Genomic DNA, 19,651 nt, shown 5'->3' with positions numbered 1-19,651 from the left:
ATACGAATCATGCTAATTAACATGGCGTTATGTTTGTAAAATTCCATATTTCTTTCACCCAGAAAGTATTCTACAGCACGCAATCCATCATCATGGGCTATACTGGTATACAGTGCTGTAATGTCCATAGTTATTAAAATAATGTCAGGTGGTAAAGTGAGGCTATTGAGTTTATGTAAAAAATCCATGGTATCCCGTATGTAACTAGGCAGATTCATCACGAACTCTTGGAGGAAAAAGTCAATATACTTGGAGGTATTTTCAAACATACCATTGATGGCTGACACTATAGGGCGTCCCGGAATTGGCATAACCCCTTTATGCACTTTGGGGATAAAATAAATGCTCGGTACAACCGGATGCTCTTTATGTAAAAATTTCACCTCCTCTTTGGTGATATATATATATATATCATATCTGCTAGAGCAAGAAATAAGTATAATTACAGCTTCAATGATAAGCTAATGAGGGTAAAAGGTAGTTTTGGAGTCATTCGAGAAGAGGCAGTGTAGAAAGGTGGACGTGTGGATGGGGCACAAATCTCAAGGGAGAGGGCATTCCCAAATAGAGGAATACTTGAGCGTTCGACTTTTAGCGTGGATGTAGCACTGTGTGGTTTAGGAACACCTTAAAGGTGGTTAGATGCAGACCATAACGCTCTGGGAGACTGCTGTCTTGAACACCAGAGGGAGAGGTCTGTGGTGAGATCAGTATTTGCCATCCAACCTGCAGGTGGTGCTGGGATGTGGTTTTGTGTGACGGGAAACTTAGAAAAGGGACCAGTTTGCTCACACCAAGGCCTTTATGAGTGATGTTGACAGTTTTGGAAAGAAGCTGAAGGTGTATTTTAAAGACGTTTCAAGGCTGAAGCCTCTCCACAATGGAAGTTATGGAGCTAAAAATATCAAGCAGTTCTCTTTTCAAAAATGACTGCTGGGTCCAGACAGGGGGTTGGAGACTCATCAGTAGGTGGCCTCTGTTCTGGACACATGCAGAGTGCAGCAGCTAGCAAATTACATAGTGATCCATAACAAAATATATTTAAGTGGCTTGAGGGGTTGTATCAGTCTTCAATGATTGACACATCTTAAGAAACTTGAGGAAACGCCTCCCCTTTTTTTCCAAGTAAGATTTTTCAACAACCATGGCATCCCTCTGAAGTAATTTGAAATCTCCATAATGGGCAGCGGTTGCCATCGTGATGACATCCCCAGGGCACCTCACCCTCAGGCATCATCAATCTTGTGGTATTCTTGAGAAACCTTAACATTGCTCAGTGAATCAGTCCAACCATCCTTGCCTCAGGTGCCCGATTACCCAAATTGGAATGAGTAAGGGGATACTTCACTTGCTCATTGCTGAACTAGAGATGACAAATTTTAGAAACATCGAAGAGGTCAATCATTAGGATTCCCAAAAATCAAAATCAGTACATTGTGAATTTGAAAGCCAAGACTCAACTGTTCATACAGATATTTCCTGCATGGTCCTTGAACGGCATTGCAGTGTAACTGCTTTAAGATAAAGGGTTTGGAGTTCTGTATGGTTGCCATGCAGATCTTCCATTTAAGAATCTGTCTGCCCCTAATTCCTTAGTGAAATGAAATGTAGAAAAATGTTAGATTCAATCATTTTTAGCTCACTTGTGAAATAACAAACACTGCCTATTCGCTTGGAAATGCGTCTTCATCTCTCTGAAAGGGACATTTCACTCTTAACTTCTAGATGATGCTTGCTTGGGATGCAAAACAACCACAGCTAAATATTGCACGTATGGCGCCTCATTGATGAGAAGTAGTCTGAATCCTTTGGCAAAGTGAGCTTGCGGCTCACAGCTGGCTTATCTGTGCTGCATACAAGGGGCTCACATAGATTGCAAAACAACAGTAATGGACGAATATGATGAATCAAGTATTACTAGTAGCAGTTACTCCGGGGAAACTCCTCTCCGTAGTGTTATGGGCGATTACAGCCAAAACACACTACACTAAAGTCAGTCTTGACTTACCCGAAAAGGAAGATCCCCCATGAACAGTGACGCAGCCAACCTCAGACAGGCGACGACAGGACATGCTTATTTGCTTCCCTCCAGATGGAGGTGCATGCAATGCCTGCCAACGCAGACAGCTCCGAAGGGACTTATCAGTTTGCCCAGAGTGGGTTGTGGTCCCAGCATGCAGAAGCATGTTCATTCATCAAAGCATACTCTGTGGCAAATACCATCAAACGTGTGTCTGCCAGGTGTAGCAAAGACGCAAATGATTGTTTGCTGAGCAAATAACAAGCAAAGGCTGCTCGACATTTTATTGAAAGTGCTCCCAGTGCACTATAATCACCAGGGTGTCATAGTTCAAGCTTTGCGTGTTTCAAATAAACGCTTGAGATCCAGTGTAGGTGTGTGTTCAGAAAGCAGTTAGTTAAGAGTTTGCTAAGTTCCCCTGAAGGTATGCATGTATATGCCTGCGTACGCATGCAGGGAGATGCATGGCTGCAGTAGCTGTGCTGGCGGATGAGCACCCAGCAAACACATCTTTGGAGGCCTGATGGAAGCTGACAACATATCGACAGGAAGGGAGGAAGGATGATGCAAGCCATGATGAAGTAATTGACTGATTGATAAATGAGAAGGTCTGCTGTTTTCTCACTCGCCGTCTGTATGTGTATGGAGTAGATGAGTGTAAGGAATCGTCGAGTATTTGAATATATATAGAGCTGGTCTCTGAAGGCAGAGTCGCACCGCTTGCTGGAGCTGCCCTTGGCACAGATCCATAAGACTCAGTTCTGCCAAACCTGGGATGGGTGGGACAGTGCTGATACCATCCATCATAGGAGGAGTTCTGCTAGGCCATGGTCACAACTCTGGAGGAAGTATTAGAACAGTTGCATCCATTTGGTGGCTGGCCAGGCTCTATGGCGCGACTCAGTACTGGGAAAATTCGCAGAGGCTCTCTGCCTTGGGAACCCCGGTGTGTGCCAGAGGTCAGAGAGAAGTAGCTGGACCGAGCTCAACAAATTCTGGAGTAGGCAATAAGTGGGCAATGCACAGCAAGTCATAAACAAGGGCCTGTAACCCAGTTGACAAATTTAGGAGCTATGTGGTTCCCAGTGACCTACAACCCCAAAGTAGTTGCAGGACACTTCTTTGTGCTATACCATGAGGGAGTAATGAGGTCTCCCAGCTCCTGATGAATTGGAAGTGAATTATGCTACCTCTTAAGAAAGTATGTGAGCTGCTAGGGCTGGTCAGAGTTTGAGGTACAGAATCGCTGTTTATGTGTTAAGGGTTGTTAATAAACCCTGGTGAAAACTAGGGCTCCATAACACTGCTGCTTTGAGTTTCCCATTGCACTTCTGCAACAAAGGTACTTCAACAATGATATGTGGGAATATATGGGCCCCTAAAAGACAGTTCCAAGAAGCTTAGGATCAGAGGTCACCCGGCTAATTTCAATGATTGCCCAAAGTAACATAACTTGGTAATGGGAGGCAGCTATGAGGGTTAACTTTGGATAAAGAAAGAGAAAAGACTGCTTTCAGCACGTTTCCCAATTCCAGCTTGAGGGTTGGGGATGCAAAGAGCACACACATAATTAGTGACTGGTCTTTAGGGCATTGTGGGTGGGACCACCACAAAGAGTACCAAAGCTTTGTTGCCATCTCTAACATGGCATTTACATGTGTAAATAGCGGGTACATGAAGCTGCAGCTTTCCAATGCATACACTGTGTGCTTGCAAGCATTACAAATGACAGGGACAGCCATTTCCCCAGGATTAAGGAATGTGCACTTCTGTGTGTACAACTGACATAGTTGGGAACATCGACACATCATACCTGGCATATGGAGGCTCAGTCATGTCATGGCATGACTGACAAAAGTGGTAAAAAGGGCAAATCATGGAATAGCTTGTATCGGTGACTTGTTCATAGCATGGCATGTCTGTCTTATGAGAATGTGGAGACATCAAGCCTGGCCTATCATATGGAGGAAGTGATGCATCATAGCATGGCTGACACAAAAGGAAGTGGGCACTTTATGGTTGGCATATGAGGAAAAAAGCACATGATGGCACAACTAGTGTAAGTGGGGTTGGAGCCCATGATAGTATGGCTGGCTCAAGGGGAGGAGAGGCACATAAAGGCATAAATAGCATCTGGGTTTATCATTGCATGGGTAGTGCATGGAAACATAGTCATTTCATGACGTTGATCACACATGCCATCATAAATGGCATGTGGGGAAACAGGAACATTACAGCATGTCTTTCCTTTGTGGGAACGGGGGTTCCACATGGCATGGATGCATACTGGAATACAGCTATATCATGGCATGGATAAAATATGATGTGGCACCACATTCTATATCGGTGGGCATACAGAATAAATTAGCATGAAAGGAACATGAAGGAAACAGGCATGTGTGGCTTACACCACATCATGTCTGGCACACGAGTAAACATCATTCTCTAGCGGGCATATGAGTGAAGGACATGATGGCATAGCAAGCATATAAGAAAGAGATACATCAATGCATGGCTGCCATATATATGAGAAAGAGGAACATCAGGGTTAGCATATAGGAGGGGAAGGTACATCATAACATGTATACTATATGGGTTAGGGCTATATCATATCATCAGTGGCAGACAAATTAAATGGGGGTGTCATGGTGTTTGTGGAATCTGGAAAAGGTTGGTAGTCAAGATCTGGTTGCCTCATGGTGAATACCTGGGACAAGGTATCGACATGTCTGCATGTGATACCCCACCTGAAAACTTGATGGTAGCACGATGACTTGATGGTAGCGAGATGCCTAATGAAGATGACAATCACATGTTTGCAGAGAAACGCTGTCTATTTTCAGATAAAGGCAAGGTGATATTTGGGAAGAAGTCAGTTTTATTGCTAGAAATGATATAGTTATATTAGGTAAACTATTGCTTTATTTTCATTGAATAAGAATACTGGCAATAGAAGAACAATGTGAATAGTTTCTGAAAAATATATCCTAACATTTTTTAAATATTTCAAAATGCGATTTGAATGATAACTTCTGGTGATTTAGGGACAACTATTGTCGATGTTGTGGGTGGAACCAATTCCTTAGTAACAAAAGCCACTTTCTTAATGTTCGAACGGTTATTTCTTGACTCATGTAAAGGCATTTCATAACCTATACTGATCATTTTTATGGCTTGATAATGAGTATGTATACCTACTGTCTCAAACCTATTTGAATAGCTTACCTAGTTTAGGTTCTTTTCTTTTCATTCTGTTGCTTGTGGTACTATATTTTCTATGCATTCTAAACCTTAGTCTTGTGATACTATATTGATATTGGGATTAATAAGACTACAGGTCCCAAACTCAATATGTTTCATTGTTTGCAATATCTCATGGGACCCCTCAATGGAAACAACCTCATTAATGAGATTTACTCATGTGCACTTCCCAAATGTAATTTTTACAATATAAACATCCTGGTTAACACAATGGGTTATCAACACTTTATAAGCAAACTAAAGTATTGAATCAAATCGAAAATAAGCTTTATTCGATATCACATTGTGAATCATAAAAGCGTACAAAAATATATAGAAGTATCAAGTTAAAAACTAAAAGACTGAATAAAAGCAAGTGCCATATAGATAAAACAGGCAAATACATATTCCTTCTGTCAATAAAATGTCTATACCAGTTTCTTCCGCCTAATAACAACCCATAAAAACCGAAACAGACAACAAATGTATACAAATTTGGAAGAGATTGCAAGTAAATAAAAGCTGGTTGACATTGCACAAATCTTAGAGGCTTTAACAGGGGCTTGATTAAACAATTCCTCAAATCTGAAAAGTACTTACAGAAAAAAAGATGTGCATGGTACTTTGCATGGATACATTCTCACAAGGTCATTTCCCTAGTTCATGTGACCAGTTATTTCAGGTGGGTAAATTGGTTAAGCAATGTCCAACCGGAAGCGTGTCAGAACAAATCTATGCTGAGTATTGTATTTATTTTCTAAATACGTTTCCATACCATATGTAGTCAGAATCAGTTGGTTCTTCAGAAGAGAAGGTTTGGAAATCTCAGAAGACAACGTCAGTTCCTCAAGTAATTAATTGCATTCCAACTTTAATGCTTTTCTAGAAACGCTATTCAAAATCTCTGGGTGGTCAAAATACTCAGGATGGGCGAAGTCCGACAGGAAATGACTGACAAACTTAAGCCAGGGAATTTTAAGGGCTGACACACATCTAAGGCAATCCTTTACAATAGTGCGATTGAGCTGCGTATGCTCAGATGACCAGATCTTATGCCAAAGCGGTTACGCCCAGTTCAGAATGGAACGCAAAGGTGGAACAACGTTTTGGGAGGGCGAGGAGATTCCTTAAGTAGGCATTTTCTACCACCTGTAGTGAGTCAACATTAGCACACAGCTCTGACCCATACGTAGCAGTGGGCCGGCATTTGGCCTTGTATATGGTCATCATTTCTCTTGGATGTATAATATTCAGCTTCCTAGAGAAGTTGATCAAAGCTGCAATGCATTTAAAAAACTGGACCCTTCTGGACTTAATCGCGCTTCTCCAGTTCCCCTCTTGGTCAAATAAAATACCTAAATAAGAGAAGGATGGTGTGTGCATTATTTTGGTACTCTCGATTATTATATTGCAGCATTTTGTATCTCTTTTCCCGAGTTTCATTAAAAAAGTTTTACTTATATTAAGTTTCAATCCGAGATTCTGCATCAACGGAGCAAATTCGATGAGTAATCGCTGTAAGCCAAGGGGGTGCGGGCCATAAGCACCGTGTCATCTGCATGGAGGAGGGCCAGAATGGGACAATGTCCGACTTGGGGAAGGTTGAAATGTGTATATATATATATATATATATATATATATATATATATATATATATATATATCAACCAGAGCACATCTTGGATTCGCAGTACGTCATTTATTGAAACCAGCATAACGCGTTTCGGCTTGAATGCCTTTTTCAAATGCTGCCGACACTGGTGTACGTATTCAATGTCCTTAAAATATGGGCTACCTCACTGCTATTGGAGGATATCCTATCACCAGCATGGAAAGACTTCCTCATATATATATATATATATAGCAACAAACTATATATAAATATAAATATATATATATATATATATATATATATATGCATATATTTATATATAGTTTGTTGCTACAAATAAATCACACTCTTTACTTCAAAGTGCTCGTGTTGTGTCTTTCTGAGACTGTCCTTCCGCAGTCTCAGAAAGACGCAACACGAGCACTTTGAAGTAAAGAGCGTGATTTATTTGTAGCAACAAACTACCCAGAGCATTTGGAGACTACTCTCTTTGGTCATGGGTCCCGTGTCTTCAAAGTTCTCGTGTTGTGCCTTTCTGTGACTGCGGAGGGACATTTTCTCTTCACTTTTATTCAGGCCTCACACCCAAACACGAGCTGCCACATGAAGGAGCCGGGAGATTGCGAACTCTGAGGACATATATATGGGAAACACATTTGTTGTTGCTTGTCTCTTAGATGATTTTCAATCTAGAACATATTAAGACATTGAAAACCTGTATCTGAGGGCGGGGCAAGACGACAAATACATATGTACATTTTCTTTACAGTATTACAACAAGAGTGCAATAAAGTCAAAATAGATTTGTCCGGATTGATTTGTTTCTGAGAAGAAAACAACACATGGCCTAAAATTAGTGTGTTCTTTGTACACTAATTTAAAATGCATGACATAGTTCCAATTTACATTTCAAAACGAGATTTAATGTTACTAATATCAGAAACAAAACATCTTTTAGAAAGCACTGAAATGTAAACATTGTTAACAGTAACAAATGAGTGCTGATTGGGAAAGATTCCACGCTACACCTTTTAATCAGAATCCTTTAGTGACATAAGAATACGTGATCAACCCACATCAGTGCACTGCTAAGCGTTCAATGCAAACTTCTCTTTGCTTACCTGTGCAATGATATCCCCGTTCTCGGCGTGGACCTGAGCGATGGCTCCGAGACTCCCCAGGCATGTGAAGATCTCATAGAGCTGAACATCAAATGAGAAATGAGAAATGTCAACACATTCCTTAATCTATGAGAACGACCAAAAAAGGGGGCATAGTAAGTTCATGCGCTTCACCCGTGCCAGTGTTTTTATACCGCGGACCACTGAATTGACAACATTCTGCAAAATGGCACCCTGGAGCCGCTCATACCTAGTATTCCCCCCTCTATAGAATGCCTGGTGAGTCTGGTGGAATGCATACAAGGAGCAGCGTAGGGGTGACTGCAGAATCACATCTCAGCATCTACATTCTACAACCGCGTCACACTCAGTCTGGTACGGAGAGGAGTAGTTTGAAAATTGGAATAGTAACTTTACCTCTGTGTTTGACATCTGATATAAGTCTTTGTAAGCCATGTACACCATGAACGAGTTCACTCCTACAAAAGAGATAAAACAAATAGTAAAACTAGTTGAATTCCCTGGGGTTAACAGTGTTATGAGTGAAGTACTGTTGTAAACTGTTTCTAAATTCAAATTCACCTTAAAGTATGTCGAACCCTGAAAGTGTACTATAAAGTTTGAGACCCAGGCAGCCACGACCCGTGCAGGTAAGAGCGGAGGGAGGATTTCGACATACGCTGACGAGGGAAAATTAATTATTTATTTGATTTGACCTCATCTGTCAAATCTTCCCCCCAACATCCCGCCCCGCCCAAACCCGGCCCCACTACTCTTATCTACACGGGCTGGGGCTTCAAGCCAGTATCTGTCTGTATAAAGCACCTTCCTGGTGCACAGGAGATGGAAATTGACATGTTCATATAGGTGCAAATTGTTGACCTTCAGTACAGCTCCAGAAACATTAGATCACTGTGCTTACAAGTGTAGATACGTATTTACAATAGATCGTCCTTTCGCCCATCGTCCAGGAGTCATGGTGCTATTTAAATAACCCTGTTATCATAAGTGGTTTTGCAATTGGGAGTACCAGATTAAACCGGGGTGACAAATCAGATGGCCATTGTAAAAAATATACATTGTTTTTTTCCCGTTTTTTTTAAAAGTGACTTCTTGTAATGGAAGTACTTACTAAAGGGCTCGCTCTCAGTCACTAAAGAACATTGACATTTTATCTGGAGAAGAGAAGGTTTTGTAGCTGCATCACTTCATGAACCCTTCAACAGCATGGTTCATTAGCTATAGCACTAGGTTTCCATAATCGTTGTTTACTTTCACTTTAATGTACACTACTTAGAAAAGAGGCATCTTACACAATGAATTTGAGCATCTGTATGATCATGGTTCAATAAAAAATGCCCAATGACAGGGAACAAAAACCTGCACTTACGTCATAAACATATAAAAACACTCATTTGAATACCCTGAATATTGCATGGTATAAATAACTTACATTAATGGAGAAATTGAGCTGGTTTGCCCCATAATCCCTTCTGATGGGACCTACGTTTTGAATTTAGCGATCTAGTGTTGTTCGCTAGAATTTATAAGAAACCTTTCAACAAACACGATGTGCAACCGCCAAATATTAGAATACAGAAATAAACAGGGTACGTGGACTTCGACCTGACAAATTCTGCTGACTAGACATTTCGCCAACTCCACCGCGCCATGGGGGTTACTTACATACAGTGGCAGGGGCAGGTGAGGAAATTAAAAAAGAACATGGTGGAGAGTTTGAGGAATACAAAAACCCATTTAAAAAGAGAAATGAAAGCGAGGGAGTGGTTTACACCACAATACGAAAAAAAAGATGTGGGCCAGAACATGAGATGTGCCCAGGAAGCCGATCACAGTTAATTTTCTGCAAGCATCTCACATTCATTGAGCATTCTACCCTTCTCCAATGGAATTAAAGGAGCTATGAATTAGGTTGGCACATTACCTAAAAACATACAGCTGTAAAGGAGGTAGCGAAATGGACTGGTAGGGGAGGACTAGAAAGCGGAAAGTCACTTGCACATTCCATGTGTCAGTGAACATACCACAGTGAGAAGTCTTAGAATCAAGAACGACAGTGCAGCGTCACAACATAGCACTAACTTGCGAATCTTAAAACATATGTTAGGATTCCAGAGCCCTTCACTGAACAGCTTCTACGTTCTCGCTAGAAGTTCAAGCAGATCATTCGCTTGGGAGTTTTGTTCTAGTTGTGATTTAGGACCTGCTCTTAGTTTTAGCTAATCTGCTCAGTTCTTTTAAATACAACTTAGGTTTTAACTCTTTAAAAAGTATTGCCTGGGAGGATGTAGGGGTCTTTTTTCCTGACAGTTTGCTGTATCCTTTTTTTGCTGGGGTGACACCATGTTGAGAAGTGCTGGCAAATAAATGTACTCAAATACCTCATGTGGCTTGCTGTTTTGTCAGGATTTCTCCTGATTTAAGCAGCTCAGCAAAGGCCTCCATAATTGTTTGTTCCAGGAGTTGCCATGGATTACTTTAAATAGAGTATCTGGAATGCAGTACAATTGAACGTGGAAAGGAGTGTGGAAACAAAGGCGTGAATTAAATCTAAAGGAAAAAACTGGTTGGATGTACAGTGTTGCAAGTAGGTAAGCTTTAGATCTCCTGCACACCATCTTTGTTACACTGTATTGAAAATCAGAAGAGAGCAATGGCAAATACTAAACGGGGGACCGTATCCCTAATCCGTGGATGTCATTCAGGGAACATGTAAAAAGGGAGGGCTGTGCACCCAAGTACTTCACGCCACTCTTACTAGTCCTTCTGCAATATTTCTTTTGTCGCAGTAGGACACACCCACAGCATAATCAATAATTGTATACAGAAATTGACAGCATATTCTAACATAATTCAAACAAATGCATCTCAAGCAATTAACTATTTCCAATCTATTGCGGAACATTTCTCAAGGCTTATGCGGTACCTTGTTCTGGTGCAAAAGGGGTTGTCTGCTCAATCATCACAATGTTGAATGTTCAGCATACATGAATATTTTGAATGTTCCTCATATTTTCTTTGGCCAAAAGAAGCTAAAGATTCAGCTGTTCCATTGCTGCTTTAAAAATGGTGCTTGGCTGTGGGTTATCTCCCTGCACTGAGTTGAGTCTCTTTTGTATCTCCTGCCAGGAGTCTCTCAGCCCTGATCAGTGGGTATCTACAATGGCCCTCAAGGCTGTATAAAGTTAATCTGAACCTTATTGTTCAACTGCCCCGTTCCATAACGCAAGACGAGGAACCTCTCTTTTTTCCTAAGAGCTAATCAGAATTATTCTAAAAGGGAACCAATGACTCCTGCAAGCCTCAAGGGCAGAGTAACATCAGGGCCAATGCTGATGAAAGAATAAGAGAAACAATCTGTCACATTGTTTGGTTACAATTGAGAAGAGAAACAGCTAAGCTCCCAACTGTCCCAAAGGTGGCTGCTAAATTATAAGGTCACTAAGGCTGTAATATCCTTATTAATCAGTGGAGGAGAAGAGAAAATAAGGTGTACTGAACTGGGAAATAAACTAGCAGTGTACAAAATCTGCAATTAGTTTTTAGTGAAACATGTATAATGTTCCTGAAATTACATATATTATGCAAAATGCACTTTGCTGGATTGTCAAGTAACTTTTCTCCACAAAGGTATACCTCGCACAGGGGGAAGAGCCAGCCAACATGGAGTAGGCAGCTTGGATCCGAAGCTCCTCGTTGCCACTCGGACCTCCGGCTGCCCCGGACACCCGTGCCAGACTCCAGCCACATCTCCGACAGCATAGGCGGCCCAGGAGTCTCAAGGATGCTGCCAGCGGGGGGGCAACATACCCAATCTGGTATGTGCACGGATCCCAGGGTAAGCCAGTGCCACCTAAGGCAACCCAAAGATGATGGCCCCGTAGTCGTGGAATGACTGCGGGGCTCGCAGAATTGTACAGTGCGGCCTCTATTGAATTTCTGTCCCCCACTGGTGTGGCGGAGGGGGGACAGATTGAATGAGCCTGCACCGCGAGCGGCTCTTGGGGAGTCAGGCAGCATTTTAGTGGGAGTCGGCCTGGGACGACGGGCCCTTCCCATTGATAGTGTGGGCATCACGCAGCTGGGGCAGCAGAGGAGAGGACTGCCCCTCCAAGAACACGGCCTCTTCGGGTGGAGGGTGGCAGCTTTCTACATCCCGATGGGGGCCATATGATTGCCTTTGTGCCTTTGCCGACAGCAGAATGGTACTCGGGGAGGACAGCTCCTATTAATATCCCTGGCATCATCCTGAGGTGCTTCGTTGGGCCACTGGAGGCCTTTTGATTGGCGGTACATCCACTCCCTGCTGGGCCCAATTCTTATTTTGTTTACTGAGAAATAGCATCTGTTTGTTTTTAAGACTTCAAATTGCATCATGGCAAAACTGTAATGGATTTCATTGAAATTAATTAAGTCCAGCGTTACTGTGAAAAGCAACTTATTTTTCTTATTTTGAACAGACTTCAAAATAACTAAAAATCATCGACACGTCATAAACACATTTTGGAATTTGACACTAAGCAAATGTTATCCGAGTGGTTAATGCTTAACCTCATCCCCTTAACCTTGGACACCCAAACCTAATTTCTTAACCCCATAACCTTAAACTCTATACCGGTGTCCTTAACCGCAGACCCTAACACATTGAACCTTAATCCTAAATTCTTAAATCTGTAACCCAAACCCTTAACTTGTTACCCTATACCTGTAACCCCTTATACGTGACCCAAACCAAGCATCCCTATATTTAATTCCCTATAATCCAAATCCTTTACCCTACACCTTTTCCAATAATCCATACCTTAAACCCCCATATTGTATGCCCTTAATCCTAAACCCATAAACTTATACCCAAACCCTTAATCCTATGCACCAAACCCTTATCCCTGTACCCCAAATCCTATCTCTCTAAATCCGACCTCTCATACTATAAAGTAACACCCTAAAGCTTATAGCTCAAACCCCACACCCATGACCCCCACCCCTTAAACCATTTGCCTGTTCCACACCATCATACCTTCTATACATTTTGGGAACACACACTTGGGATGTATTGATTTTTCAAGGTATTTCTTTGTTTTTAGAAATAATTGGGAAGTGTTTGTTTTAAAAGTGTTATTTATGAATTTTTTTTTACAATACCATATTTTAGAGGAAACACAACTACTATATCCCCGTCTTTGCAGAGTTGCATGTACCCTGAAAAAACTCTCACTTTAAAATGAGCAAATAGGACAAGGATTGTGCCCTAGAACCCATAGATAGTTCTAACAGCTTTCTTCACAAATTAGCTAATAAAGGAATCCGCTTAATTTAGATGTTTCATTTTTTCTTCTGTTGGATAAGGACAAGTCTTTCATAGATCTCTCTGTACGAATGAAACAGAGCCTTGTGACGTTTATTGAGATTAACTTTCTTCATTATAGCCATCCTCTTTTCAGCACAAGGCTGAGGGTCTCACAGCCTCTCTCCATTGTTCCCTCTCTCCAATCTTCACTTTCTTTCTCTCTGTGTCTATCCTTTATTTGTTTCTCTCTCCATTTCTCTGTTTTTCTTTCACACACACTCACTCTACATATTCCTCTGCTACCCCTTTCTTGATGTTCAGTTATGGTTAAATACCTTTATTTAAAGCTATTGTACATGATGAGCAGCATGGAATAAGCCATACGGACAGACCAGCTGAGTGTATTATGCTATGTAATAATATCACTGTTGATGGAGGAAAGAGGCATCGTGGCCTCATCAAGGCTTCACCTCATGATTTTGTTTTATCAAAATTCAGTGAATATTTGAATATTTGAGGTTTCGTTAATCGTTTGTTAAGGTCCTATGAGCAAAGCTAAACAAAACATCACTTAAACTTTGTTTGTTTTCCATAACAGTATATTTTATTTCCATCAAACGCCACATCCAACTGTTCCTTGCGCCTAGTCTCCTATTTACAGCCAACCCACTCAGCACTGCCTTTGGGTGTGTGCGGTAGAACTCGACCGCAGGGCCTGGCTTTGGCCTTGCTCCACGCCCTCCCTCTTGCGGGCAGTCAACCTCAGCAGTGCACTGGCTTTGGCCATGGTAGTGGGGGTCAGGCGGTGCCGGCTGCAGAGCCTTCCTTTGGCCTGCCCCTGTGCCCAACCCGCCACGGGTGGCCAAGTCAGCAACGAAAGCACTGCGTGGGCAATTAAAAAAAAAAGAAAGGATTTGGGAACACTGTGACCAAGGGCACTGAAAGGAGTTAAACTAAAGATAGCAAAGGCATTTCCTTAAGTTCTACTTATATGTAATGCCATTTGTGGAGCAAAAAATCCAATGGGATTTAAAACGTAAATACCCTTTTTGGACAGCACCTTTTTTTTAAGCCCCTGCCTGATGGGTCTGCACAAACCTTGCCATAAAGAACTGAGGTGGGTGAACTTTTTTGGGGACATTTTTTTCAGATCTGTCAACCTCATAAAACCGCCTTTTTAATGGAAATCTTGACCTATTCATAAAGGATGCCTGCTTGTATTATGTATATCTATAGATCTACACATCCATATATAGAGAGAGAGTGTGTAAAAAAGAGAAAGAGAGGGGAGAGAAAGAGAGATATGATCATTTCCTCACAAGTTTATTTATGTCTGACGTGTCTGTTCATTCATCCGTATTTCTGTCTATTAGTTGCACTGTCTGTTTAGTCATTTCTCTGTCTGTCTATTCCTCTACCTGTGGTCTCTATCTTTGAACGTATCTTTCTACCTGACAGTCTGTCTTCAAGTTCATATAGCCACATTCCTCTCGGTTCTCCTGCAGTTATAGCACCGATGCAATCAATTTCTTATCCTTTTTGGCTTTAAGTGGATACAAAAAGCTGACCAAAGGAGGCCCACGTCATCATACACATTTCTGCCCCTTTAGTACTGCGATCAATCACCCAGGACCCTCCCTTTTCTGCCCCACGCCCAAAAAGCCATTCTGCCTTCACCCACCTTTCTGTTTGATGATCGCCTCCACCTCCTGCTTCACGCTCTCATTCCAGTGGGTGATGTCCACGTGCAGGGCATAGTCGCAGCAGGCCTTGGCATCGGCCCACTCCCGCCACTTCTCCAGGGCTTCTGTCAGGCTGCATTCGGGCTCCGGGATCACATGGTCAACTGGGCGTGGACAGGAGAGGGAGAGATGGGGTTACTGCAGAGCTTTGGGCTTCTCAAAGCACCAACCACAGACATATAACTGCACCCAGAGGAGACAACCTTTAATATATGTGGCAACTCATAGACATCAAGAAGGGACAACTGCTTAGGTACACAACCACAAAACAGCCAGAGGTTCACTGATTTATGGGAAATGTGGATCAGTCTACGTCAGCCACAGCAGACATATGACAGTCCAGAGCCTTGTCCTACAGGCCTTTATGAAGCACTGACATGTTTGAAAAATCCCTACATCCCCAGAGGCCAGCTTATCCCTTTTTCTCTTGACAGAAAATGTGCTGAAAGGCCATTAAAAAAAAAACATGCATAATGCAGGAACTTTACCTGAAAGAGTTATTTTATTCCCACGATAAAACCTTGCAAAACACCTGCATGCAGAATTTGAGAAGAGTCTCTGTGACCTTCCTAAAAATGTAAAGGATGCACCAAACGGTGTCATTTGAAAAAGAGAACTCTTTCCATTTCTTTACATAGATATATCTGCTCCAAAATTCCAATGTGTCCTAGAATAATAAAAGAGTGAGGATGCCACATCCTCCTCAAATTAGGGACAGTTCATGCGTCTTCAGACGGTTACAAAAGAAAGTCTATGCGAGTAAAAATAGATATAATTCCGATATACAGATCTCATATTGGGAGGGAATTATGAGCTTTCTGGCGCCCGTCACTTTAATTCCAGTAGTTCATAAAAAGGTGAAGCAGGACAGATGGGTAAAACAGCAAGAACAATAACCTCATTCATGAAGCTGACGCCTACATAAAAGAATAATGACAACCTTCGCGCGCCAAATGCAGAGCTGTTTACTGGATACGTGTAGGCAAGCAACAAAGGGAAGCGTCCCCTCAGGTGCAAACAGCTGCGCGATCCGGGGATAGCTCTGTGCGCCGAGGCCACAACCCGCACAAGCTGTGTTTCCTGAGGCAGTTTATGGTTTAGTGAATGAGCATGTGACATGCCTTTAAAATGAGGGATAGCTTCGCTCTAAAACGCATCTGCCTGCAGCGTCTGCATATTCGGAGGATAGCGCTGCATTCTGGAGCGTCAGACTTCTAACTTCTGTCTAATATAGGCGTTGCTGTGGTGTGTAATGGTGAAACGTGTACCATCTGTGTAATCTGAGGAATAGCCATGCTTTCCCATGCTTCAGCTTGTAGCACGTACTGGCGGATCGCTGCAGTGCCCAAACGCACATTTTTCAGAATTTATCAATCTGAGAGATGGCTCTGCTGTACAATGGACCTGTGAATCAACACCACCTGAGGAAGGTCCTTTATGTTGAATGTATCTGTCTGCGTTCTCTTTCCTCTGAGCTATCTCGACTCTTTGCCAGCGCCTCCAAGGTTTTGTGGTCTGGATTCCTCGACATTCAATCGCAATATCAGTGTAATTTGAAGGGTGGTTGTATGGCACAGGAAATACGTGTATCGTATATGTACGGCCTCAATACGGCTGAGAGGACTCTGACCTGACCCTAAAAGATGCGATCATAAAGAGAGATAGCTCTGCTGTTTGTGAAGGTGGCTTGGAAAATGTTTGTGACATGTGGTTAGTTCCTTCTACAGCACGAGAGCAGATTACCTTAAATATTACGGCGCATCCCTGCAAATCAGCATGGATGCGCCAGGGAAGATGCGTCACGAAAGTTTACCCTTGCGCCACAATAGATGCGCCGCATTTACAATGCAGCGCATCGTGGCGCAAGGATAAACAGATGCGTGACGCATCTGATGGCGGAAGGTTGGCGCATTTTGCTGGAGTTGCGTCGCAAGCGTGACGCAGCTCCAGCAAGGCTCGGGGGTGCCCTATTGTTACAATGCTGCGTCAATCCTTACGCCTGCTTCAAGCAGGCGCAGAGTTTTGACGCAGCATGGCCGGAAAAGTGACTGAGTGAAATCTTGTAGATTTTACTCAGCCACTTTTCGGAGGCGTTCCTGCGCCGGAACGCCCCCCCCTGTGCAGGTACGCCCACATGTGGCGCAAGCTTTACAACGTGACGCATCTCCCTAGATGCGTCACGTTGTAAATGGGGCGCAACATGGCGCATGGTTTACGCCGCCGCTGCGTCACAAAAGTGACGCAACGGCGGCGTAAAAGTGGCGCAAGTCCGTTATAAATCTGCCCCTACTTTTTTTAAAGCTACTTTGGCGTTCTCTAGGCATGTTCCTGATCTGGGCTAACCACATCAAAGCTGGGTCTTAATTCGAATCGCTGCAGACTTCAGCCTCACGTGACACCAGTTTAATGGTCAGTTTCCAGGAATTGGCTTCTTCGTTTGGTAGGGGTAATGTGCAAGTTGCAGCGCATTGGCATGCAGCTTTAGGAGTGTTTCATTTGTTTCTTGGTTTGGATGGTAATGCAGACGTGACATCCCTTCTACAGTGTGCCAGTCTGTGGCCAGGGGGGCCATGCCAAGGTGGCGACGGGCCCAGAATCCCAGTAAACAGAAAACCGCTGTCTGTGCCAGGCCTTCATTAGGAGGGATGGTGTCCTGGTAGAAAAAACCTGGGATGCTTCCAGCAAGGGAGGAGGTGTAGTCTAGTGATATAAAGAGGATTTTAGATCCAGGAGACCAGAATTATCATCCTGATTTCTCCTTGTGACACATGGTGTGATCCTGGGCACATCAACCTATCTCTCAAAAAGTAAAATCAATCCAAACTGACTAATGCCTGAAGCTCTAAAGAAATAACTCGACATTTGCAATCAGAGGATATCCGGCTAGGAACGCTCAGTGGCATGTTGTGCTTGGATCAGTAATGGCAACAGGTGACATTTCAAAAGTATGACATTTCAATTAATGACTAGAACTGTGCCCCAGAGGCCAGCCCTGACTACGTGCTTCTTTTCCACAAGCGAGGTGGACGTCCTTGACACACACTCTTACTGATAAACTTTCTGAAAATGCATAAATTCCCATCTAACCTCATTAAAAATAGGCTATTCAGATAAAATGTAACAAAAAATGACCCTGGATCAGTGCACAGTGTGATAAAAGTCACGGCCTTGTTTTCCGTTGTCAGCGATTCCGCGAGGGTTTATTCACCACTTATTACCGGTAACCTTGGGGTATTCTGGTAAGCATTAAAAATAGTTTTGTCAAATATCCTATGCTTGCATCAAGGAACTGCCCCGCCATCTCCTCCTACTAGAACCCAATGAGCCCGCCCTAGCAGGCCCTCACTCCTGCCTTCTTCATACACACCAGTGGAAGTATCGACCTTCATGTCACACTGGCACCCGTACACAGCAAAGTCATCCATGTCATATCCCTGCTCCCCAATCGCAGACACTCACTTATCATGGTGGTCCCACCAGCAAGGGCAGCTTTCGTCCCCTGGAAGAAGTCGTCCACTGCTGTCATCCCCCTGTATGGCATTTGCAAGTGTGTGTGCACATCAATTCCTCCCGGAATGACCATCTTTCCATTTGCTTCAATGATTTTCACCCCTCCGGGGACGATCAGATTGTCTCCAATTTGCCTAGAAGAACAAGAACATGTAAGTAAACAATCAGTCCCTTCTCGGTTTCACCCTTATGCCAAAGAGCTGGCAAGGGAGACTGCTTGGAAAATGCATTTTGTCCGATAAGCCGCAAGACTGAGTTAATGTAGATTAAAACATTTTTTTTAGCATGGTTGTTACCTGAGAGGGTGTCCTGGTGCTAATGAATTAACCTATGGAACTTCATACAACAACAACCACTTAAACAAAAATACATGTATTTAAAGATCTCCTGGACTCGAGCGATCCAAATGAATGTATGACTTTAGCAGTCTGATCCAAGAATGATCGCTTCCCTGATGTTTTTTTCTATGGCATGGGATCTCCAGTTTAAGTAGCAAAATGGATCTTTGGATTCTAGCTGGGATGTAGTGAGTCAATTTCATTTGAATATATCTACATCCCAGCTGATAGAAAGTTTAGTGAACAATGTAGAGTGATTTAAATACTATTCTCTGCTCAATTTTGAGCCAATGAGGTGAACCCTAAAAGGAGAGACTGGAGATCGTCTTGACAAATTGAAGAACTGGCCACTTCGGCACCAGCTACAGTCTCGACCGTAATTTCTTAGGGCATCCTAAGTACAATGCACTACAATAATCCAATCTAGGAAGAATCGTTGCTTGATAGGTGTCTTTTCTGCAACCACATGAAAGATATTTGCAGATTTTTTAAATAATTCTGAGTTTTTAATAACATGTTGAGGTAACTTTGTTGACTTGGGCCATGAGTGTCAAGATGATTTCTAAGACAACTCATAAATTCTATAGAACTGTAACTTTAGTGGTGGTCGTGCAAATTGTTGGCCAACAGCTTTCAGACACGTCTTCGATGGCAGGGTGGGTGCTAAGTATCTCTGTCTTATTGATGTTTAACTTAAGAGCATTTATTGGCATCGAAGATGCTCCCTCAGTCCAGCAGATTTTAAAAAGCTCTTCACAGCT

The 19,651-nt window shown here is 42.7% G+C and overlaps 1 protein-coding gene across 2 annotated transcripts in view; it reads right to left on the bottom strand.

Moving 5' to 3' along the window:
* Positions 1-19,651, bottom strand: part of DPYSL3 (dihydropyrimidinase like 3) — a 303,590-nt gene that overhangs the window by 69,996 nt on the left and 213,943 nt on the right. For both annotated transcript variants that reach the window (XM_085618098.1, XM_085618099.1), the window contains exons 3-6: positions 18,502-18,686; positions 14,982-15,146; positions 8,410-8,471; positions 7,993-8,073 (exon numbers count right to left, since the gene is read on the bottom strand). In XM_085618098.1, coding sequence (XP_085474224.1) covers positions 7,993-8,073; positions 8,410-8,471; positions 14,982-15,146; positions 18,502-18,686 — 493 coding nt within the window. The remainder of the gene's footprint in view (positions 1-7,992; positions 8,074-8,409; positions 8,472-14,981; positions 15,147-18,501; positions 18,687-19,651) is intronic.

This window comes from Triturus cristatus, chromosome 7, assembly GCF_964204655.1.
Source record: "Triturus cristatus chromosome 7, aTriCri1.1, whole genome shotgun sequence".
Classification (NCBI taxonomy): Eukaryota; Metazoa; Chordata; class Amphibia; order Caudata; family Salamandridae; genus Triturus; species Triturus cristatus.
The sequence above is the reverse complement of the archived record's forward strand: the minus strand, read 5'-3'. Positions and strand labels throughout refer to the sequence as shown.